The 24,408-nt window shown below is 36.1% G+C and overlaps 1 protein-coding gene across 1 annotated transcript in view; it reads right to left on the bottom strand.

The window, feature by feature from the left end:
• Positions 1-24,408, bottom strand: part of IPO5 (importin 5) — a 41,891-nt gene that overhangs the window by 10,391 nt on the left and 7,092 nt on the right. Inside the window, exons 3-21 of the mRNA XM_050332700.1 lie at positions 21,071-21,263; positions 20,463-20,565; positions 20,125-20,221; positions 18,967-19,071; positions 15,863-15,985; positions 15,656-15,776; positions 11,839-11,926; positions 8,597-8,703; positions 6,085-6,209; positions 5,906-5,995; positions 5,649-5,822; positions 5,214-5,432; positions 3,918-4,001; positions 3,018-3,150; positions 2,802-2,923; positions 2,201-2,297; positions 1,533-1,705; positions 983-1,094; positions 341-396 (exon numbers count right to left, since the gene is read on the bottom strand). Coding sequence (XP_050188657.1) covers positions 341-396; positions 983-1,094; positions 1,533-1,705; positions 2,201-2,297; positions 2,802-2,923; positions 3,018-3,150; positions 3,918-4,001; positions 5,214-5,432; positions 5,649-5,822; positions 5,906-5,995; positions 6,085-6,209; positions 8,597-8,703; positions 11,839-11,926; positions 15,656-15,776; positions 15,863-15,985; positions 18,967-19,071; positions 20,125-20,221; positions 20,463-20,565; positions 21,071-21,263 — 2,322 coding nt within the window. The remainder of the gene's footprint in view (positions 1-340; positions 397-982; positions 1,095-1,532; positions 1,706-2,200; positions 2,298-2,801; positions 2,924-3,017; positions 3,151-3,917; positions 4,002-5,213; positions 5,433-5,648; positions 5,823-5,905; positions 5,996-6,084; positions 6,210-8,596; positions 8,704-11,838; positions 11,927-15,655; positions 15,777-15,862; positions 15,986-18,966; positions 19,072-20,124; positions 20,222-20,462; positions 20,566-21,070; positions 21,264-24,408) is intronic.

Below are 24,408 nucleotides of genomic sequence, written 5' to 3'. Positions count from 1 at the left end.
TCATAAGGCTCAAAGATAAAGCAAGTCAGCTCTGGTGTTGAATCTGCATCACTGATAAAGTCATCTAAGAATTGTTGAGAGGATGAAGAAAATAAAAAGCTATATCCCAAACTTCTTATTTCAGTATACTGGAAAATGAAACTTTACATATTTGCTAATTCACACATGTCATGTGACTAATTTCTTACTGAAGTTTTAAAGGACTATAGCAACAGAACATTCTTCTAGGAAGGAGTAATTCTGAGGATGCACTATACTTCAACCAGGTAGCACAGCATATTTGTGTAATGTATTTCTATCCTGGTGCTTATGAGTGGAAAAACTCCCCAGATCAACTTACTTCATCTTGTAATGACTCTTCAACTTGTTCATCATAGTCTTCATCTTGCCTTTTCACTAAATTCAAAAAAAAATTAAACCATTATCTTTCTACAAGAGTATAAAAAGCCTGTGAAAGGGAAAAAATTATGCAGAAACAAATTTAGAAAACAGGAAACAGTAGTTGAAGATACAACAGGAATTTTCTGTCTTTAAGAAGCTTCAAAGAGCTTTCACAGAAAAACAAGTAGTACAAGTAGCTCATTTTAAGAATGTGTAAAACATTAAATAAACACACCAGCTTGTCCATGAAGATGTGAAAAGTGCTTAGAAATAAGAAACTACCATTGCTTTAAGAAAACTGTGAAGACTTCAGATGAAAAAAACCCACAGAAATGACATCAGATATGTGCAGTCTTTCAAGTAAATCTGTCCATCAACTTTTGATTAAACTACAGTATTGCTGCAAATGATGCCATCTTCATCCTCCCAGAGCTTACAAATGTAACTCATGCTTCTGTTGTTTCAAAGCCCAATTACCTTACATAAATACACAAATTAAGAAATCTGAACTAAGCTTTTTTTTCTGTGTTCAGAAATAGTTAGGAGTTCTGGTTTAAAGAACAGCCTTATCACATGTTAACAGGAATTAGTGTTAACTTACCCTGTCTTAATTCTTGATTTTTAAAGTGCTCTTCTAGTTTTCCTTTCAGTATTCCCCCAAGTTCTTCAAAGTGTTCATTGTTAAGGCATCCGTCCCCCATTACCTCAATACACTTGTGAAATAAAATCAGTTTTTCAGATTTAAGTTACATGAGCAGTCTTAATGAAATCTAAGCACCCAAAGAATATTAACACATGGTCTGCTTTAAGGGATCACTAGTAGAAATAATATTAATAAAACAGTCATACTGTAATCAATGCTCAAATTATACAAGTAAGGTATAACACTGCTGTACATTTCATATCCACAACTTCAGTTGCTTGCAGTTAAAATTAACAAATCTGATAATTGTTTTAGGTTAATACTTTGGTGTTTTTGAAAAAAAATACAACTTTTTCCATTAGCTGTAACATTTAAAGTCAAATCAAATTTCATGTAGAGGAAGCCTTGCATTTATTCCAGCCATGTAAATGAATATCAAGCACAGTCCTTTCTTATTGTAAAAAGGTACGGACAGTAGCATCACAAAATTTGTAAAGGATAACGTTACCTTTGCAAAAGAATGCATTATTTCTGAGAGAACATCTGACTCTGGTTCTGTCCCAATGGCTTTGATGAGTGCATCACACATGAAGTGCCACATCTGCGTGAGGTACTCCGGCCCACGGACTCGAGCACATTCAAGAAGGAGGGGCATCGACTCTGCTGCTGCCACTCGAACACGTTTCATTATTAAGGAAATAAAGTCAATCAAGTCCAAAATAAAGTGCTTTGAATTTAAGCAACCACCACCATAATTAAACTCTTAGTTTTCTACCCCAAATTGCTTTTTTTTAATTAGTCTAGTGCATTTGATTTCTTAAGTAGATACAGATTAAACATAGGAAAATTAAACTGTTTGCTATTTTAAAGTGGCCTCAAGCCTGTTTCAGGCCATAACAGAAAGGTTGTTCAAGTTCTCCTTTGCTTTGTTAGCACAAACATCACTTTCTCTACTGATGGTTTATTTAAAAACTATTTATTTAAAAATTAAGTAGAAAAGTAGGATACGTTGCCTCAAACAGCATATAAATCAACATTCTCTGAAACAATTTCTGCTAGAAAGTCACAGAGTATTTTAACACTAACACTTTCAATTCATTTAAGAAAAAGTAAGCACAACTTTGATTCTTCCAAACTAAGTCCCTGTTTTCACAGTAGAATTTGTTAATAGGATATCATCATGGAAATAGAACTTCAGCAAGGGAACCATCAGCTTTACGACTTGTTCTGTGTACTCCACAAATCCTTCTTTTAGCTCCTTTGCATAGCAAACCTGAAAAACAGAGCATAAAAATGCCTCCTTTAAAGGAAAATACTAATATATTTCAACTATGTAATGGTGAGAAAGATTGCTAAAGGTGTAAGGTTTTTTTAGTTTACTTTAAAACACATTTACCTTCTCCCTCCACCGTGGTATTTTAAGAAATTCTGACAGCATGAGTTGTCACTCTTAGAGCATGCACGTATTTCTTTAAGTGAATTCAGAAACAGCAGTATTTGCAAAAATGAACTACTTTTTTAACATATCATGTTCCTTAAAAGTTTTGCTAACAAATGAGAACTATCTGTTTGTTTTAAAAATTGTAAGCTCCAAACCAAATAAAACTATATTTAATCAAGTAAGCCACATGGAACAAAGTGTCTGAAATATAGCAGTATCACCCAAAAAAACCCAGAAGTATTTCATGATACTACAAAGAATATTTTATTACAGATTTTGGCTTCAGGCTCAATTGACCAGCAACACATAGGTCACCAGAACTGTTCTATTACTTACCAGCATCTGGCATGCAGTTGCTTTTTCTTCAAGGCCTGCAGTTTTAATTCCAAAACTTTGCTGATCGCCTATGCTTACAAATTCCCAACCATCATCATCACTCATATTCTCCATATCTTGTGCTGTTATACAGAAGGAAGGAAAAAAAAATCTATAAGTGCTACAAAATAATTTCTTTCAGTATTTCTTTTAAGAAAATCATCATCTTAAACTTACTGTCTAAAAGAGCTACTTCAGGTTTAATGGATGCAGTCTTCATTAAAGGTCCCATGACAACAGGAAGGTACTGCTGAAATTCCTTTCCAAGAATTTTACACATTCTGGCCCATGCTGAGATCATGTAAGAAATCTAGAAAAGATAAAGTCAGAATTTTCATGCCCCACATTTTATTTTAATGCATGCTTAAAAGGAAAGCATGAAGGAAGGACTTTTAAAAAGACTTTGACAGCAGTGCATAAAACTTACTTCAAAGAGAACTAATCCAAAATGCAATCCATATAAAAATGCATCTCCAAAAGACCTGTCCCAAGTCTGTCTTTCTAACAACACCTTGACAGTACCTCTGATCAAAGCTGCTATACATGTAAAAATGTGACAGTGTAAGATAAACTTATGCAATCATGACTATCTTGAAAAGTTCCTTTCTGAAATAAATTATTTCACTAATTTAAACAATACTACTGAGCCACATTCCTGAAAATGGCAAAATAAGAGCAAAAAAGAGAGTGCAGTACTGTGTTTTCAGAGGAATATTTGTTTTCAGGTGCACAAGTCAAAATAGCTCTCTGCTCATTAGAACAGCTGTTTAACAAGTTTCGTTGAACTATTTATAAGAGGGTGACAGCAAGTAAATAGATCACACAATGCCAAACAAAGCAGTTACTAACAGGCAAGGAATGGTTACCCACATGTTCGAATTTCTTCAGCAAATATAGGTCCTGGAAGTCTCACTTCCTAACCATGCTTCTGTGATAGATTCTGGGGCCAAAACAATGCCAATTTTTGTAAGGCTGGACAATTAGCCTGAGGGGCTAAGTGAGGGGCAGAAATATCACATATACAAGCAATGTTTTTAATACTAATCGATGAGCTATAAAGACATGATTTTAACATACCTGTGGGTCATCATCTTCTAAATCACTGAAGTCTGTCTGTGTTTTCAGTAATAGCTGCATTACATCTGACGCATCCTGCATAAACTAGATACAGGAAACAACTGTATGTTTTTAAAGGTAAATTAAGATAGTACTTTTCAAAGAGACTTAAAGGCTCACTTACATTGAGTAACACTATCAAGACATAAACTAAAGCTGGAAACAGACAGCAATGTGGATAAAAGTGAAAACAAGTTCTTTTTCTGGAAGCATCACCAAGTTGCTCGTCTTAAGCTTCACTCTACCTCTGTTCTTACACTTGAAAGCAGAGGACTACTTAAATAAAACACTACATAAATGACCAGTGCTCACCAATAAAACATATATTTTAAAATCTGACAATTCTAACTTACCCAGATATCCCCCTACTATTTTTACTCCTTTATGGAACTGGGATAAAAGCTGACAGCATGAGCTACTTACTCATATGGTAGTAACATTTTCAGTCACATGAGATGCCCCAATTATGTTACCCTCTTTTCACTCCCCATGTTCTCACTGGTTCTCCAAGAATAATTAACTAAATGTTATGTTTAAAATTTGTCTGAAATTTACTTGCATGCATGGTAAATTTACTGGAAGTTCTTCTACGTAAAAGGAAAGGGCTGATAATTTGGAGAGGAGGGTATTAGTAGTTTTATACTGCATACATCACATTATTTTACTTTGAAATGTGACTTTGCTTTCTTCACTCAATAAAATGAAAGTCCATAACCATAATGCAAACTTGCTATCAGAAGATCACTTCAACTCTTCTATACTGCTTCACAATTGTTCCTCCAATCTTTTGAGACATGTTTTAACAAACTTATCAAAAAAAACCCTGCCAAATACATCAAGCCTCATGACAAACAAGTACTTCAAGTTCTATTATGAGCACATTTAAACTTTTTCAGGCATGTGCATACAAAAACTATACAAAGTTTCCTTTGAACTAGATACTTTTTGCCCTTGATACTGCCTAAATTAGATGCTCCAGCACTTCTCTTAAGGCAAAAAAACCCAAAGGAAGAAAAAATGCTTGCTTTCAACACTGCTCAGTGTGACAAGAATGACTTAAGGTGTAATAAAAGTAATGTGAGATTGTGAATCTAAACAGCGAAGAGTCACTTCAAAAATGAAAACACAAAAACTAGCATAGAAATCAGCAACAATATATAGCTATATGTTTAACAAGTAATTATATTAATTTAATGTTAACATCGCAAAAAATAAAGTCATTTTAAAATATATTTAGACCATTATTTAAAATCTCACCTTTTCTTTACCAACAGCAAGACCAATTAGGCTGATGCATTCAATAGTCTTTCCTCGTAAAAGTCTTAATTCCTTCTGAACTGCATTCTCAACAATGTGTTTTAAGGAGGGCATAAATAAATCATAGTAGGGAACAAACTTCTCCTCTACTGTATCTGCAACTGATGCAATTGAAGTCACAACTTGCTCCAAAACTAGCTTAGTGCCTTTCTGTATCAGCTTGGAAAGAGAAAGAAGAAAGTGTTATGTTTTTAAAGCACAAATTTTACTTAAAAGCATGCCAAATGTAAAAATCTGCTTTTATATGTATCCTAATTCTTGTCAGTTTAGACCAACAACAGATATGTATACTGGTTCATTTTAGAGGTCCTAGTTCAGCTACACTTATTCTGCATATGTGACAAGGTTACCTTCCATGAAACAACTTGTTTATACCTCTTGTAATTTTATCACCATGATGGAATGAAGATGCTTCACTAGATTATCCAAATAGGGAATAAGCAGTGACTTTGGACAATCTTCAGTGAAGTTTATGAGTGCTGCAGCTGCATGGGCTTGAACACGCTGGCTACCTTGATCCTCCATGGTTTGCAGGAGAGCTCCTATCACCTGAAAAAGAAACATTTCAGAAAACAAGTTTCTGAAGGGGCCATAATTTTGTCACCTTTTTTCCCTACTATTTTACTACTTGCCTTCTCATGAAATTTCTTTTGAAAAGCAGGTGCGAAGTCAGTTGCCATTTGTCCAATAGCATTACAAGCAGCGTATCTTACTCTTGGATGCTGAAAAAGTATTTCCCTCAATTATTCAACACATAGTCATGAGAGCAGAAATGAAAACATTTTGAAGTAATTAATAGAACTGTACTCACAGGATCCTGAAGGAATAGCAAAACAAAATTAACTATCTCATTTAAAATTCCCTCCATCTGTTGGTGGCAACCTTCTCCAATGGCTGAGAGTGCCATCAAGCCAGCATGCCTGTACTTCCAGTCAGCTACAGAAGAGTAAAAATGAAATGTTACTACTTCAGAAACTATAAAGCATCACAAAGACAAATCACCTTTTCTTTGAAGGGTGAGGATACACGAGGAGGTAGAGTGAACAACAAGAGATGGAAGGGGAGTTGATGCATCTACATGATTTGTTAAATACTTTTCACTTTTCCTCATACATACTTTCAGAGATGCACAAAAAATTGAGTGTCTAATTCAGGCCAAATCCAGATGTAGAAAAATGAATTCTTAACTGCTGCTTATGAGCATGTACATAATACTAACACCTGGAAACTGCATTTTCATTAAATGAACTAACAGGGAAACATCAGGACATTATTTCTATTTCTCCCTCCCCCATTTCTTTTCTGTTTTAATGACATCAGAACAGTCCACATCTTCCTTTTTATATCAGGAGGAGAAAAAGGTCTAGTGACTCAAACAATATCCAAATTTAAAATAAATAAATCATCTGTATGGAACTTTTCAGGAGTCTCCCTCAAGACTATGTAAGAACAGTAACATTTCATTTATCGATGTAAGACTTTCTTTGCCTCCAAGCCTTCTTAGCCTGTTCTCAGGGTAGTGGGTATTGCTGAAATAAACCTTTCATGCCCCTCTTCTTTTTCTTTAGGTAAGGGAAATGTGACAAACTCTAATTTCTTTTATTAATTTTTTACAAAAATCTTTCTCTGTGGTAGAAACCATAGAGATTACAGAAGAGAAAACCAGAAGAATGAACATGTTTATCAAACAACCTATGGGAAAGGTATGTAACAATACTTATTTCCCCAAGTAATGCAATATTTCATTATTACTGGGAATGTATTATATTCCTGGAATGAAGAACATCAGAGTTCAGTGCAGTAGAATCCTGACACTCAAGCTTCTGATAAGATGAAGTATCATCTTGACAGAAGGTACAATAGGGAAGTAGCAGTTTATTTTGTGCTATTTCAGTTCATTGGATGTTCCTAGTTAAGCCTACACCTCGTTATTCTCATGTTTTACTGTTAGGATGCATTCCAAACTTGAAATTAATGAATCTACAAAATGAAACACAATGAACTTTGGACCATCTGGTCACCCAATCCAAACTGAGAAGTTTTGAATTATTATCTCAATAAACATTTATGAGAAAAGTGGTGGGGATAGGAAGAGTTTGATTACTGAGTGTATTGACTATGTTTTAATCTAAAGGTCTCCATCTTTCTTCCCAACTCCCTACCACTGAAAGCCTCTGAATCAAACCGTATCTTTTGCATTTCCCTTCTCTAAAGAGTACCAAGAGTTATGGGAAGCCCTGACTCAGCAGAAAGCAAGCATCAGGCATCAATTGCATAACTCCTCCTCTTCAAAAGAGCCAGGTCTTTACAGCAATTTGACTCCACACCTCTCTGTGTGTACTACAAAACTAGGCAGCTGCTAGCCTTGAAGCTATCAACACTAGAACAGTCAGGTTAGCCTGTTGCCTTAATAAAACTTTCTTTACAAAAACCCCTTCATTCTAAACAGGTTTTATAACTGTTCACACACTGCTAGGTGCCACCTCGAGTAGCCCTCTGTTCCATATCCAATATGGTATCAGTCTTTTCTGGGCTAGGTTTTAAACCATGAAGACAGAAATCATAACCAGAACTGCTGCATTATCTTCTACTTCAAAGGCTCAAAGCAAAGCAAAGGTCAAGTGAAAGCACATGAAAGCAATGTGCAATATTTTTTTGAGTAATTGCCTGAGCAAGCATTACAGGTATTTTAAGAGGAAAAGAAGCATACAAAGCAACTGATAAGAATATATGGAAACACTTCAATGAAACCAATATTAAAAATCAGCATGCTACAAGACAGTCAGCCAACCAAAGACCTCTGTATTTTGGTCCATGAAGTTACAAGCAAAAAAAAGCCAACAAGTTTCCCTCTATGAACTGTAACATACTAAAATGTCATTTAAAGAGGGCAGTTCTGAAGAAGGAAAACCACCAAGCTACAAAATAACAGGTGACACTTCAGGTAAATTTAAGGTACTGTGAGTGACTCTATAGGGATTTAGAGAGAATATTTATAAGGAAAAAAAAAATCTCAAATCTTCCCTTATTTATATATAATTCACAGGCTGTTTGTTTTAAAATTTGTTTTGTTTTCAACTCTCTGTTCACCTGCCCATGGTGCAGAAAAAAATGCACTGTATATAAGCTTAAGAAATCACAACCTAAGAGAAGGTAGAAACTTCCTAAGTTCACTGAATTCACAGTTTTTGCTGGTGGCATCAAAACTGGAAACATAAAAACATCAAGTAGCTAAACATGAAAATTTAAGACGTATCAAAGTTCCAGGAAAGAACAGAACTGTTGAGAAAAAAAAAAAGGAAAATAAAATGGAAAATACTTACGATTCTGAAGCATTTGCATAATATGTTCTTTAATCATAGGTAAAACAAGTTTTCCTCCAAGGCCACATGCCATCCTGTCCAGTGCACTCTCACCAGCCACTGCATTGCTAAATATGAGTTAGAGAAATATCAGTGGTTTAGTATCTACAATAAAACAAGCAGTCAAGCAGGGCACAGAAGTGTCCTTCCCTGAAGTTCTAGTCTTCAAACCTTTGCTATCTGAATACAAGTATCCATCCTTAATGGATAAACCATAAACTATACCCAAATCTAAAAACACATGCACCAGTCACAGTTATTTACTCTTCACTGAGACATTTATTATCTGCAGCCCACTCATTAAGTTTACTACCAGAGAAACATGAGCTTTACTAGCACTAGCAGTGAAGGTATAGATTGAATTTTGCAGCAGTTACACCAACTTAGAAAGACGAAACTAAATTTGCAATAAATGAAACAGCAATACTGGCCATCACCTTTCTGTCATGAGAACACAAACTAGTTCAGACTTGCTATGAATCAGGTGAACCAGAAGAATTCAAACTTTGGCACATAAGAGACCTTTCTTGCATGGTTGCAGTACCCTCACTCTACTAGCATGTTCTCTCGTTAATGACTGAGGGAGAAAACATCCAGTCCAGGTCAGACAGATGAACAAGCAAATTGAGAATAGCCAAATGTTAACTGTGTAAAGTGATTTGTTCTACACAATAGAATTATTCCCTAAAGAAAAGCAAGAAAGTTTCCAGGGCGCAGATAACTACTGTCACAGTCTGGGTATGGCTAGCACTGTAATAGCTCAAGGTTATTATGGTCCATCCTAGACACCTAGGATGATGAAAAAGCTGAGTAATGGTTCAGAAAGGGATGAATCTCCTTATTCTTTAAAGTATCAGTCAGCTGGGTCAGAAACAGAGGTCTTCAAATTACTATGCTTGAATCTTCAAGTCTCATTACAAACCATAAATAGCCTAGAAAATCACATGCCGTGAACAACGGTATTTGCAAAAAGATATTGACAGTATTGTATTTGTTCTTCAGATTAATCATGTTCAAATAAACAGATACATCACAAGGAGGACAATGGTGCATGGGCACACAGGTTTAGAATGGAGCAAACTCACTAGAGTTAATATCAGCTTTCATCTGAAATTACATTCTTTGAGCTCTTTCTTCCCACCATTAATTCACGCATTCAGTTTGAGGAAATAGTTTATCTAGAAAAAAAATGACCATGCACCTCTCTGCAATGTTTGCAAGGCCTCTGCCAAGGAAAGAGGAAGTCAGATTAACCTTTTCCTCTTTAGAATTTCACTGCTCTATGAAATCAGAACACCAGAAAACTGGAAACACTAAAATATTCCCTGCTGCTTTTGTGTAGGCTGAGTCACATCCCCCTTAATCAGATCTGAACACACCCTAACTAGGGTGCAGCCCGATGATCAAGCCTGTTTCTGTGACTGCACAAAATTCCAGTCTTCTTCTGAAGCTACAAAGACTCAAGCACCAGAAGACATGAGCATGCATATCACCCACTGAGCTCTCCGCAAAGGTGAACTTCAATGGTGAAACACATTGTAGCACTATGAGTGACCCTGCTAAAAAAAATAACCAACAAAACTATCACCACACACATAGACTCCAATGACCAACTGATGGCCAATATATTGTGTCTAAGCCTCAAGCTTCTCCTGAGGCCCAAAGGAGCTACGTTTCTCCTTCAGGGTAAGGTTGCTGAGCATAACTTGTTTTCTGATCTTTGCTCACTCTAAATGTGGTTTCTAACTGAGAAAGGGCAGTTATGCTGTGTTTAGAAGAACAAAGTTACTCTGCTGACAATAAACAGAAAATGGCATGCCTCAAGCGGATGATTCAGTGTACTTATACTTACCAAGTTGCCTAAAGCAAGCCATCTGAATAAATTTCCACACCCTGAAAGGCTTGATAAGGATTTAAACTTTAATATTCTATTTCTCTTTGAAATTCAGCTGACTGAAAAGATACAAATACGTAACAAACCTGAATGCAGTGGTGGTGTCTGACAGTTCTACCTGTATGGTAAAATTTCAACATTGAGGAAACAAGTAAGTTTAAAAGGGTATGGTCTACTATGTAAGGGAGGGAAGAAAGGACAGCTTACTTTCAATTTCATAATCAAAGGGAACTAAAAAAGTATTCCAAAAAGGCAAAGATTAAACAGGTTCTTTCATAAATTCATACGCCTACTCCCATCAGTTCTGCAGGTGTCTTTATATGTCTGATATCTAGTCTAAGTTGCTATACAGTTCAGGGTAAACTGACATCTCTTCTACTGGTTATTTTCCTATGAAGATCTCTAAGTGCTTTGCGATAAATTGTCTCAAAACACTAATTACATCTGAGTCTGGAAGGAGATGCCAGATATGTCAAAGAAGTGTCTAGACTGGTAAATGAACGCCTGTGTCTTCAGAGAAGTGTGGAGATAGTTATCACCTAAATCTATTTCTGCTTGCTTCTGCTTCATTCTAACTGTAGCTGGACAAGAGCAAATGTAACAAGACACTGCAGACAAACCACTATTATTCTAGTAAAAAGTTGGAGCAAGCTACAAAGCATGTAGGAATAAGCAAATCAGAATCACTGGACATCTTTAGCTCTTTCTCACCTATCACACAATAAGACCAAGCTAGTGCTGGACATACAAAGGGATTTAAAATAATAACAAAATGTACTATTACTGAGTTAGATGGAATCTAGCAAGGAATTCCATGGTGCCTGATGTCATCCTTCCAATGACAGGCAGCCTTTTTCTATAACAACACCTTTTCAAGGGCATAGATACAGAAAAATACAAAGAGATCGGTTGTAGATGATTAAACAGGTCAGTATGCTTTAGCTTTGGTTCCAGCTAACTTCAGGATTAGCCCTCAGTTTAAAGGATTAGGAAGCACTGACTTCTGAACCAAACAACATAAATGACAGAAGAAATTGAGGTTTGAAAAGCTGAAACAGTACAAAACAGTAGACAAGAGAACATACAGCTTGACAAATTACAGCAATATATGAAAACTGAAGTAGTTTACTTCCCTGCTGAGCAGTACCTAAAGTAACCCACACATAAAGTGCTCATGACTGAGGGAACAAAACTACAGTCATTTGAGTGAAGAGAAAGTAATGCACGGTAGTCATTTGCATTCTGCACTTAAAACCTGCCTTTAGACATGGTCTTGATAATATATTGAAACAACTAGTTTCATAATTACCTGTCAAAATCATCATCTGCAAGCTCATCTGCATTTGCCCAATCTTCATCTTCTTCCAAGTCAACCATCATTGCTAACATTTGAGGAACTAAAAAAAAAACAAACCACATCAGTTTTAAACACGGGTTGCTTTCTTAAAATAGATTCTCAAATAACAAGCATGAATTTTAAGTTTTCTCCTTTCAAAAAATTTTTGAAGAATAATAACTTTTCCTTCAGTAGCAGATGGTCAAGTCTGTCAAACTGCAGCAGCCAATAATTCAGAACAGATTGGCAGAAAAGTATTTCCAGAACATTCAAATCCAGAGTAAAAAATACTTGAGTGCATTTCTTACCAGGACTCACAGTGCAATGCAAGATTTTTTGTAAGTCATGAAAATCATAAAAAGCAAATTCCTCAATAAAGTCTATGTTTTTGAAAGGTACAAACAGTATTAGATGCTTAAAGAACTCAGATACACTTCACTGGTACTGCTGAAGCTCTGACATCATCCTTTGAACATTTACTGATGAAGTAGACTATTAATTATGAAAGAGTTATACTGAACCCTTAGTTTTACTAATATGATAAATTTGTTAACTATACGTACAGTGGTCACTTAGCATAAAGTTTTAGTTTTTACAATAAGGTAATGGTTTAGAACTTGATGTTTCTTTTCTCCCCACTTAATAAAATTTTTGTTTCGTACCATGAACATATTTTACACATACTTATAATAATAATCCACCATTTTTTATTTCTACTATCTATTTCAGTAGATTGAGCCTGTCTGCTCTTCTCAGTCTAAGTCTTTACAGAGACTATCACACAATATCTATCACAACGTTAAACTACTATGCAATAAGCATTACCTATTTTTCTGAGTTCTCACAGTAGGAAGAAGTGCAGTGATTTGTCTGTTCTGAGTCTGCCAGTTCCTGTGCTCTTCAGAAGCAGAAGGGGTGAAAAGTCTATCTTGCACTTTCAGAGCAAAGTATGGTGCTCTTTACTTTGTAGTACACACTAACCAGTCAGAGCAGTTGTTTGAATTCACAGAATCATAGAATCAACTGGGTTGGAAAAGACCTCTGAGATCATCAAGTGCAACCCTGGATCCAACACTGGCATGGTTATTAGACCATGGCACTCAGTGCCACATCCAGTCTCATCTTAAAAACCTCCAGGGACAGAGAATCCATCACCTCCCTGGGCAGCCCATTCCAATGTCTGATTACTCTCTCTGCAAAAAATTTCTTCCTAACATCCAACCTAAACTTCCCCTGGCAGAGTCAACATCATTTATGTAAAAAGTTTCACTTTGACCTGGAAACAAAAGTTTTTAGTCAAATACTCAACCTCCAACCTTTAATAATCTTTTTGGGACAGGATACCTCACATCTTGAAAACAGTCATCACAGCTAACTGTCCTTTACAGCAACCTACCTGAAAAACTGGTAGGCAGGCATACAGTAACTGTCCATGCTGCTAGTGTTATTTACTGCAACCAGTGAATTTCATAATATACTTCCACTGCTGTAAACTACTAAAGAGGCATCACCCTAAGCAAACTCTCCACCATAGATTTGGAGAGATGAGAAACTTCTAGTCAACTGATGACAGAAGAAAATACTGCTCACTGACAGCATTGTGGGGTAAGTATCAAGTAAAGATCTAACTATGGATTGATGTTGCTTAATGTGGCTATATATTTTCAGACAGACACTATACCAAGTCTGCAAAAACCTTCAGAGGGCTTTTATACATATATATATCAGGATAATTTAATGGACAATATGAACTCTCTACCATGATGCCCACATGTCAGAATTCGATATATACTTCTTAGGCCTCCCAGCCCCCCTGAGTATTACAGTCCAGGTTTTGAGACACAGATGTGTGTAAGCACATCTGTGAGAATGATGTATCATCACAACACCTATGAAATATGTAAGACAATCATCATCTGCCACAAATGCTATGCAGTTCCAAAAACTGACGTCAGTGTCCTTTGCTGCTAGCAAGCAAGGCTGAAAACAAACTCATTCAAAGCATTCTGGCCATCAGTGTATCTTGATATTTAATATGAATGTGGTTGCCAGTAAATGTAGTTTCACAAAGGGTTTTTTAGAAAAATGTGGAGTTGTGCACTGAAGTTTCAACACTGTCCCAATAAGCCTTCAAAATTTAATTACTGCCAGTATATAGACTGCTTACAAACAAGTTAAGCATCAGCCCACTAAGTCTGCTTCTTATCAGACCATGCCGTGGACTTTTAATTTTCTAGAGACTGTAGGGAAATGCATCTCTGATTTGTAGGGAAAGAGCAATAAAACACTCTGCTATCCTGAATATTGAGCTCAAGGAGGGAAGTGTGAATCCAAATGGAACTCCTGAGCAGCTAACTGCCACACAGGACACACACTTACTCCTAAATCAGCATAAGATGACAATTTTGCCTAAGTCCCAGTTCCAGTTGTATCAAGCGATCTATCACCTTTTTAGTTGAATGAAAACAGAAAACCTTTTAAACTAAGACACAAAACCAAGATAAAAGCAATCCTTTTTGGCTACCTTTTTATTCTTCTCTGAACACAACTGCTTTACTAGCTCTGCAAAATAAACGTCTTTCTCCTTAGCTATATATTAATAATAAGAACAATTTTACAATGAACTGCAAAGCAAAGGCATTTCATTCCCTTACAGTGCTTTATCTTAATACAACTATTTCATTCCTAAACAGCAACCCAACAGAAAAGCAAAACATTCTGAAAAGGTATGAGGTACTTCTCCACTATGCTGCCCAACCAGATAAGAACCTTGTAATAATGTGGGGTCAGCAAATGTCAAGAGTTAATATTTCCAACAAGCTACAGGACAGAGTGAAAATACAGTGTTCTGAAAATTTTCAAATTTCGAAATATATTCTAAAAGAATCTGTTCTTTAAAAAACTATTCTACTAGTAAACAAAACTTCTCAACAATAGTTTAAACACTTAAGCCAAGCAGGTCCAGTTTACAACATTTTCTAGAAGTCTTATGATTATCTTAGTGACATCTATATACACAGCTTTCCCCAGCTTGAGTATACACATAAAAAAAAGTTGCCTTTTATGCAAGTTTCAGAAAACAAGTAAGAATCTAGACAAATACAAGTGTGACAGGTAGGGAAAAGCAGGCTACACTGCTGTGTCAGTGCCTGGATCTAGTCACAAAGGGTTTAAAAGGCAGAGAAGCATAACTGCATATAGTATTGCTGCTGGGGTTGTCCAGAAGACATTTATTTTTAACATTTCAAACAATAACGCATGATTTAAAGAGAGCCTCTTCAAACAATTTACAATCTACATGTTAAACATACTAATTAGATTATTTCTACATAGTTATACAAGCTCCTGATTTTTAATTCACAGTTTTAACTCAACATTGACTCTCAACATGCACGTTGAATTCCTTCAGTCTTCAGCTACCAACATCACAGAGTATCTGGCCTACATACCAAACTTCAAACGTAGAACTTCAGCACTAAATGCATCAACTTTTTTTTTTTTACAGTAAAAATCTCCAAATCCAGCATGAAAGTAGTATTTTCCTTGGAAATATCTAATAAGAGTCTGCTGTATTTTTATTCAAATTTTTGGTGTTGCATAAGCAACCATAAGATTAATTTATGAAGGGTCATAACAGGAAGGGGTTTTCTCCATTGGGTGACACTGAATTGAGTTTTCTTAAGTTATCAGCACTAGCAAACTCTCAGACATGGTTCTGCCACTGACCACCTGTCGTGGCGATTTAATACTGTGAAAGACAACTATTAAAAAAAAAAAGTAAAATACTTACTGGCTTGTGCAATAATATTTGTATGCCTCCTCAGCATAGCAGCAGCAGTTTCTGACAAGGCCACAATTACTTCAAGAGCCAACTGACGCTGCATGTTACTGAGACTGGTATCTGCACACAACTACAACCCAGAAGATTAGAGCAAACAGTTAGATAAAAAGTTTTGGGGTGGAAAAAGTGATTTTTAAAAAATATTCCTAGCTTTACCTTCAGAGTTAGTTGCAACGTAGCTTCTAAATGCGGTCGTAAATACTTAGGAACAGAATCTGCAATTTCTACAAGGGATTTCAAAACAGAATCATCGTTTTGGTAGCAGGAATCATTTAGAGCCTATAAAAAGATAAGATGAAGATAAGATTAAATAAAAACAAACAACACTATGAATAGGACCAGTGTTATAAAAGGAATCTGATTAATTGTACTCTTGTCTCTCTGAACAGTCATTTAACATCAGTAGCTAAGTAACTGAAGCCTTAGAGAACAAAAACTGATGAGAGCAAACTTTATGATGAAACTAATGCTGCTAACAAAGAACTAGTTGATTCCACCAGATACAAGCAGAATGAAGAAGATAAGGACCAAGGAGACAATTCCAAGAGAATGAAGTAACTTCAGAAGAAAGTCAGCCCAGGAACAATGAAAACCAGTAAGAAATCAAGAGAGCACCAACCAGAAGTGGCTGGGGATTGGGTGATGTGTGGTACAGGTATAATTGAGAGGCGTGAATTGGGGTAGAGGTCCCTATATGGAGGCATCACAGCTTGAGCTTTAACCTGAGAACTAATAAAAGACTAATTAATTGGAAGCCTTCACTCAGATTTTGCATTTTCAGCAGGATCCTAGAGTCAGGCCCTGCTGTGGTGGCCTGTGTGAATAAATCTTTAAGAATGAAATACTATGCAGTGTCCAAAACTACAGGTTTTACAGAAGTAAGTTATGGCTCACAATGTTCAAATCTAACAGTGCAGACACTCAGAAAGAATCAGCGTCACACATCAGAGATGCCAACATGCAAAAGCACTGTTTTGACAAGAACTTCAAAGTCCATTTAAAATAAGGTAACTCTGCCCAAAAGAAGGAAAATGAGTCTAACTCCTCTTTTCCCTGTTACATGAGAAGAGCTTTTAATAGCCTATCTATACCTACAAACAGCAGGAATATCAAGATTAAATAGGGTTTTTTCCAGATATCTCTGGAGAGCCACTAAATAAAAGACCTTTCAGCCTTCTGTCACAGGACACAGCAAAGAGAAAAAGAAATCAAGTTTTTTGCAACTGTCTTCCCTAACTTATAGCCACACTCTGAAAAGTAATTTAGGAAAGTATTTGATGTCTTCCTAACATAGAAGCATTTTTTGAAGTGAATAGTTAGGTGTTTTTTAATACTTAAGTCTAGAATCCAACATTTTTTATAATTCCACTTAACCAGTCCACACTTTCAACACAGAAGCAGTATCTTCTAGTATCAGAAAAGTTCTGAAAGAAAAAACATTTCATGGTTAAGGCCTTTTGGGCTAATAGTTACCACTCATCCTGATTCTGGTAAAGAATAATGTAATATTTACTGTAAGTTTCTGTAAAACTATATTTTATACCCACTGCAACTCTGACAGTTTTTTGAAGTTAAGTCAAAGTTTCTGAAGAAAGAAGTTTGAAGTGCATAATGAGCCCAAAAAGGCAGAGGCACTTCTCTGCAGTATCAAACAACAACAAACACAGTGTCAGTTAAGTTCTATCTGCTTTCACCTCCACTGCAAAATTAAGCCCTTGGATAAAAACTTCAACTTAGTTCTTCAAGTTCAACTTCCGGCATAACCATTAGAGCTCTGGTACTGAAAGGACTGATTTGCTAAGTCAGAATTCTATTTTTAGGTTTTTTACTACGCTAGTGTTTCAACAAAATGAACTTCAACAGCAACAGAAAAAGCATCCGACTGTCTCCAAAGGTCACTCACCACTATCCTAACACATCCCATCTCCTATTTATAGACTCAGATCTTCATATCCATCTTATGTTACCACAGCCAGAAAATCTAGTACTTCTTGCAGTATGTGCTTTAAAAAGACAGATTTCATAGCATAGCTCCGCGCTCTGTATTTGTAAAACAAAGCTTGAAAATGCAAGCCAAGTGCATGTGGTTTTACAGTCTAAAATAGCAGCATTGAAAGATATATCATACAAAGTGGACTATTAGTCTGAAGTCTAAAAACAGCATACCATTTAATTGCTAAACATCAAGGCAAATGGCATGCTGACCCCAAATCCTGCCTCACTCTCATTCGTACAGTTCTATGTAGCCAAGGTCCTCTCAGCCAGTTTCAACTTTTAAACAACACAATTGCTATTGACAAAGTCACAGATAGGGACTAACCACCTGATAGTGACCTCAATATAAAAACATTTATCTTATACACACTACAGATCATTTTCAAGTTCAGTTGATTTAAATAAATAACCCTCAGTTTCCACTTAAGATCAAGCAGAATTACATCAGTTGCAGCTGCCAGTAACTTTGGCACAATTTTTGTTCAGCTTGCCACGAAGCACATAGAAAGTTTATAGCTCACACTGTCAACAGGAACCTGCTGTTCTGACTGTAGCAGAGTCAGTCTTTAACCTAATTTTAGCCTAATTTGTCATCCTTCAGAGCTCAAACCATTTCTGTCTCTGATTTGATTTACAATAGGCTTCCCCTCAAAACAACCTTTTATTAGAATTTCAACTTTTGCTCAGATTCATCCATCCAAGACATCTAATTCAGCCTCAGAAATTATATGAAGTTTAAAAGGGCATTTTGTTTGTAATTTCCTAACTTATCAAAAACAATAAAGACTACCTGTAAAGACTGTTGTTCTCAGAACCTGTGCTCAGAATTCTAAGCTTTCCTCCAAAGTGAAGAGATACAAGCTATCATGGGTCCGTGAATTCCCCAGTTATTGATTATCTGAAGTCTTAGGGTAGCCCATATTTTAACTATATTTCAGTATCACGGTTAACTTAAAAGCTGTATCATTTTGATTTAGAATACCTTACAAATAATTTTAACTCATTCATCCAAGGTAACACTGCATAAGTTAATCGGCATTGAACTATTTTCCTTAAAACGCTATCAATTATCTTGTGTTTGCAAAATCTGTTATTAGTCTCCACTGTATTTTGCTGGTGACTGATGTCTGGTTAACAGAGACACAGTTAATCCAGGTCTCAACAAAAATTAACATGCTAAGCAAATTTGCTGACCAATAATTTCCATTTGGATACAATCAATATATAGACAGTAACGGCACACTGTTACTTGTTTGGTTTCTTACCTGCAAGATTCCAGGTAGTAAGTCTGCAAAATGTTTAAGAAGGGGAGCATTGTGCTCATTAGCAAGAACAAAAGCAGCTGCAGCTCTAGCAGACAGAGTCTTGATCTAGAAGACAGGATTAGAGAAAGAAATGTGAAAAACTGGTAATGAAACATGCTTTTGTTTTCTTTTAACATTAGGCCTATTATGAGACTACAATTTCCTAACAGTTTAGTTATTAGTTTCTAACATGGTATCTTACATCTTCAAATTAAGATAAAGCAACAATGAAGCCCTTCGGCATCTATGATACAAAAAGTTTATCAGGAGGTGGCAAGTATTTCCTAGTTTTTTTTGGAGGTTTTTGTTCTATGAAAGAGAAAAAACCCCTATTGTTCAACTTCCACCCCAACTTCAAATGTGCTTGCAAGTGTCACAGTCGCATTTTTCAAGAAGTGTGATCTAAGGATTTAAGACATGCTTTTTTAAAGGCATGACTTGTGGTACTTTAGAAAATGTTACTGAGTTGACTTTCAAAGGTCAGAAAAAGTAATCCAAGGGGGAGCAGCAAACTGAACCCATATACCACAGCAGGGTTTCCTATCCTCGCCCAGCATTTTCCAGAACAAGAGAAACATTTTCAGAGTACAATTCTTTGCACAAATCAATAAATCTGAAGCCTTCCAGAAAAGCAAGGCTTGCTAACATGCCCTTGTAGCAAAACATGCAAAAACAGTTCGAGGAGCTGTTGTGTATTCAGAGTTTTCAGACATACCGTGTACAGATGCTACATGTGGAGACACTACAGACTTATACTGTTAAACACGAGCTCCAGAAAGAAACTTTAACAAGGAATTTCTGACTCCTCAATGTGGTTAGCTAAAACCCCAGCTCTGTTTTGGGCCACTACTGGCTTTCTCCAAGCACAACAGCAAGGGAAGAGTCTGGGCCTATGCAACACATGTATGAGCCAGTCAGTCAAGTTTAGTCAGCAGACCACGAAATGGTTTGAACCTTCTGTTTCACAGTAAGCATAGTCAAAACTCCATAAGCACATCAGTTCCAGGTAATGTAACTCTCTGGTTGAAATCTATGGTTTAACCTTTATGTTTGAGACTACTTGCCTGAGTTTCTATGCTCAAAACATATCAAAAACCCAAAAGAACATAAAGGTCTTACTGATGGGTGCTCCTGATCTTGCATACACTGAACCAGCATTCTCTTAATGACCTCCAAATAGTGTTGCTGCTGATTCCCAAAAATCCCAGGAAAATTCCTGAGGATAAGACCAAAACCTTATTAAAATATCACACAAGTTTAACCTTAACTACTATTTTAAACTTATCCATTATTTAAGCTACAGATTGTAACTGTACATATAAGAGTTAAGTAAACCACATATGACAGTATAAATGAAAAAATATGATTGCTTATTAATTAAGTTGTGACAGTTTTTCTTACATTTTCAGACATGATCTGGCTACCCTGTAGAAATGTAGCGACATAGGAAAGCTTACCAGAAAATATGTAGAGCAGCCTCACGCAGTCCCACATTCTGAGAGCTGACAGAATCAAATAGGAATTTCAAAACTTCTGGCCACTGGTTGTTGCCATCTTCATCTACATTAAACACAGCAAAGTTTTAGGATAAGCAAACTTTAAAGTGTTGAGATCACAACTGTGCATGAAAGCCAGCCATAGTTACTGAAATTCATTTAAAAAAACCTGATCTGAAGATGTGCCCAAGTCACAGGGTAAAATATGGTTGAAATGTTTAATCTAAAAGTACTCCAGGACAGATTATCTCCATTTACTGTTATAGAACAGCACTTAAAAAAAGAAACGGATGCAGATATTCAGCATAATATTTAAGACAATTTACATACAATTTGATTTATAAACCTTAATACAATCTCATCTAAACTCAAGTAATTTAAAAAGCAGAGTTGAAGAACTGTATATTTATTTGATTAAAGATAATGTGATCAAATACCAGATTTTATTAGAAATCATGAAATCAGTTAACAAATCATGCGCAAATGCCCACACAAGACTAGAGGACAAGAGACACAATTACAACTACTATCAATACATAAGCATTTTGCCACTTAAATAAATAAAGTACCTATTAAATTCCTGGCCAATTCAGCGACTATGTCACATATTTTTTTTCTCATAGTGGACTGCACTTCTATCTGGATAAAGAGCAGCAATTCACTTTTGACTGATGTCTGATCCTCAGGTGACAGAGCTGGATAAACTTCTTCAAATGCAGATGACAACAGGCGGCGCAGAAGGACAGCTGCCATCTGCCGAGCCTATTGAATGAGAAGTGTGTATGTTAAAGTGTTTTGATATGATAATCATGCTCTTACAAGGACAGACAACTGACATCATGCTTCCAAATGATGTGTTCACTATGTAGATTTATTTGGTAAATGGAATACCTCTCAAGCAACAGATGACAAATATGATAGTAAGAAAAAACATAGTAAAGAAACATCAGCTTACAACCATGTTTCTAACAATTACAGCTCTTCAAATAAATAATCATAGTACTGAGGTATTCAGCTTTTTTGTATAGCTGAACTGATGCATATTTTGTGGCAAGGTAAGGACTTAGCTGTATTACTGAAAGATCTTTAAAGCATGTATTCTTTCTATTTTAAACGGCCTACTGAGATCATTATAATCCAGACAGGTTTTTTTTGGATTAACAAATGACTTACTGGGACAACTGTCAGATAATTAACCTGTAAACCCTCCTTCACTTTCTCAAACAACTGAGCTAAAGATTCAGGAACAAAAATTCAGTTATAATTTGGCAAATAAAACTCTGCTCTGAACAACAACTCTCAGTCACATGGTGTGATTCCTGGGAATGGTCCTGTGCAATGTTAAAAGTTGGACTCAATGATCCTTGTGGGTCCCTTCCAACTTAGCATATTCTGTGATGCTCCGAAACCACCCCCCCACAAAAAACCAAACAGAAAACAAAACAAAGTTTTTAGCATTTTGCAGGCCTATGATGAAACTTTTTTCTTTAAACTTGAACGTAAGCATAGGAACCACAGTACCACATATTACAATTTATGTTTCTTGCATGCATACAGCAATTCTACAACAGTATCATTTACATATCTGTATTTATTTGCAATTTACAAGAACTACAAGAAGCAAAAAACATGGCTCAGTAATTCAAAATTAATACAGCAACACTTGCAGTGAAGGCAAAAAAGACACATGAAGCTCTTTGAGTAACTTAATAAATAGAATGTTCACCATCCAGTGTTTCAACAAGGACAAATAGTAATTAAAAATCACCTCCCAAACTTCTAAAGTTTAACATAAACCTTATATGTGTTAAATCCTCACAAAAAATAATCCAATGCAACATGCACTCAATTTTTTTGCCAAGATATTCTTACTTAATACACACTTGAATGAAAAACAATTTCACTGATAACAGTCTTTGGAATTCAAAAGTGTTTAATGAGCAGCAGAAGTAATCAAGTTCAGTTTCCAGAAGATCTCTCAACTACATTGCTACAGCATAACCTGTAGAAAAGAAACACAAACCTCTGCAAAATCTCAACTTCTAACATACCCTGTAAAAATCAGGTATTACTAGAAAATCATCGAAGATACTATTCTTATGATCTGCAGTCTGCAGACTTACTGTATCTTTTTCCAACCTACCCAGCTCCCTTCTATACAGTTAAAGAGTAGTGCACACAAAGTGCTTCTATAGCTAGCAGAAAGAAGGACTAGAATTGAACCCAACTCTAGATCATTCCTTATCTCCTTTACAGCTCCAGTGTGGACTAAAGCCACCACATATGTAGGATTAAAGCTTCCCTAGTAATCTAAGGAAGTCAGCAGGTGAACAGTCACAGTGCCCACCTGTGCTGTAGCTCCCACCATAAGCCAAGACTCTTCAGCAATAGGCTGTCACATAGGGAACATGAGGAAGGAGATTCTTTCCACACTGCCTCTGGGAATTTCACTAACAATGTGTCCAAAAACATCAATGGTACCACAATATAGTAGTATCTTTCCTTCTCCTATCCCTAGGAGCACCTGCATTGGCAAAGATTAAAATTTTTCCTCATTAGGATGGTAAACTTATATAGGAAACACCTGGACTAGAGAGCAGGTTTATTGGGACTAAACAAGGCACAAACTCTGGTGTAATGACTCTCCTTACTCAAGGCATCCTGTTTCAGTGCGTATTCCCTAACATCTGATAATGACTGAAATCACATTGTATCAATTTCTTCCCTGAAGTAGCAATAGTGGCTAGACAGGGAATAGAGCCTGAGACATGCTTTATGAAAACAAAGATAAGAATTTCCAACTCTGAAGAACTTATAATATTAGATTGATAAACACAGACTGATTGCAAAGTGAAAACACAAGTAACAAGGCATTCAGAAAGACACATGATCAGGACTACATGAATTACCTCCTGGTTAGTTACTAGTGAGGCATCCCTAGCTTAGGAAAAAAAAATCCCCAAATCCCTAAAGCAAATTCAGATGTTTGACAGAGTAACAAATGAGCAATTGGCTTCTAATAATAAATAAATGGCATGTGTTCCCCAGCAGATATTCACTTATATATGAAAACTATAATTGTCAATTTAATTATGACAAAGATGGCTGGATTAACGGCAGCTCTGGGGCTGTTTCTTCTTCTTAAAGAATGAAAATATGTATTTTTCACACACACCAAAGGTTCTTTTAGGTTTAAGCATTACAAGACATGTACCCAAACAAGCATTTTAGAATCCTGCTATTTAGTGGCTATAGCTTTTAATGAGAAAAGGAACAACATAAAGTGCACATATGCAAAGAAGAACTCACAGCTACTAATGAAGCATAAAAAGAGCAGATTTTTTTTCCTACCATTAGATTCTTCTGCATGTCTAAATTACTGACATGCTCACATACAATTGAAATGCCAAAATTATTAATATAAAAAGTAGTCATAATACTCAAACTTCAACATACCACTTCCTATCGTAGAATTTACAAGGCTTTAAAAATGTTTTAGGATTTTATGAATGATGGAACCAAGGCACAAGAAGAAAACTAACTTGTTGAGCAAGGCAGCAGAAGAATTATTAACAGCCATCTGGAATACCATGCTCTCCACTAGTATTCAAAGTGTCCAGGTAATTCTACATATTTTGTAAGAAGAAGACTGACCATCTTGTGTAGCACCGTCACAGTGATTCTTACTTTTGTGTTTCACTGTTCCTTTTAAGTCCTCAAGGAAGAAAACATGCACAAACAGAAGTAAACAATACTTAGGACACAGTACAAAGACGGACTTGCACGATCTCATTCAGAGATCTAGACTCATGGAATTCAAAGCACAGAGTGCCTCAGGTCCACAGACAACTCAAAGGCAGAACCGTGGTGCATCCTTGGACTGCCATCCTCCCCTGCAAACCCTGAA

This window comes from Myiozetetes cayanensis, unplaced genomic scaffold (assembly GCF_022539395.1).
Source record: "Myiozetetes cayanensis isolate MyiCay16 unplaced genomic scaffold, myiCay2020 scf5-8, whole genome shotgun sequence".
Classification (NCBI taxonomy): Eukaryota; Metazoa; Chordata; class Aves; order Passeriformes; family Tyrannidae; genus Myiozetetes; species Myiozetetes cayanensis.
Note: the sequence above shows the minus strand (reverse complement) of the source record. Positions and strands in the feature narration are given on the sequence as shown.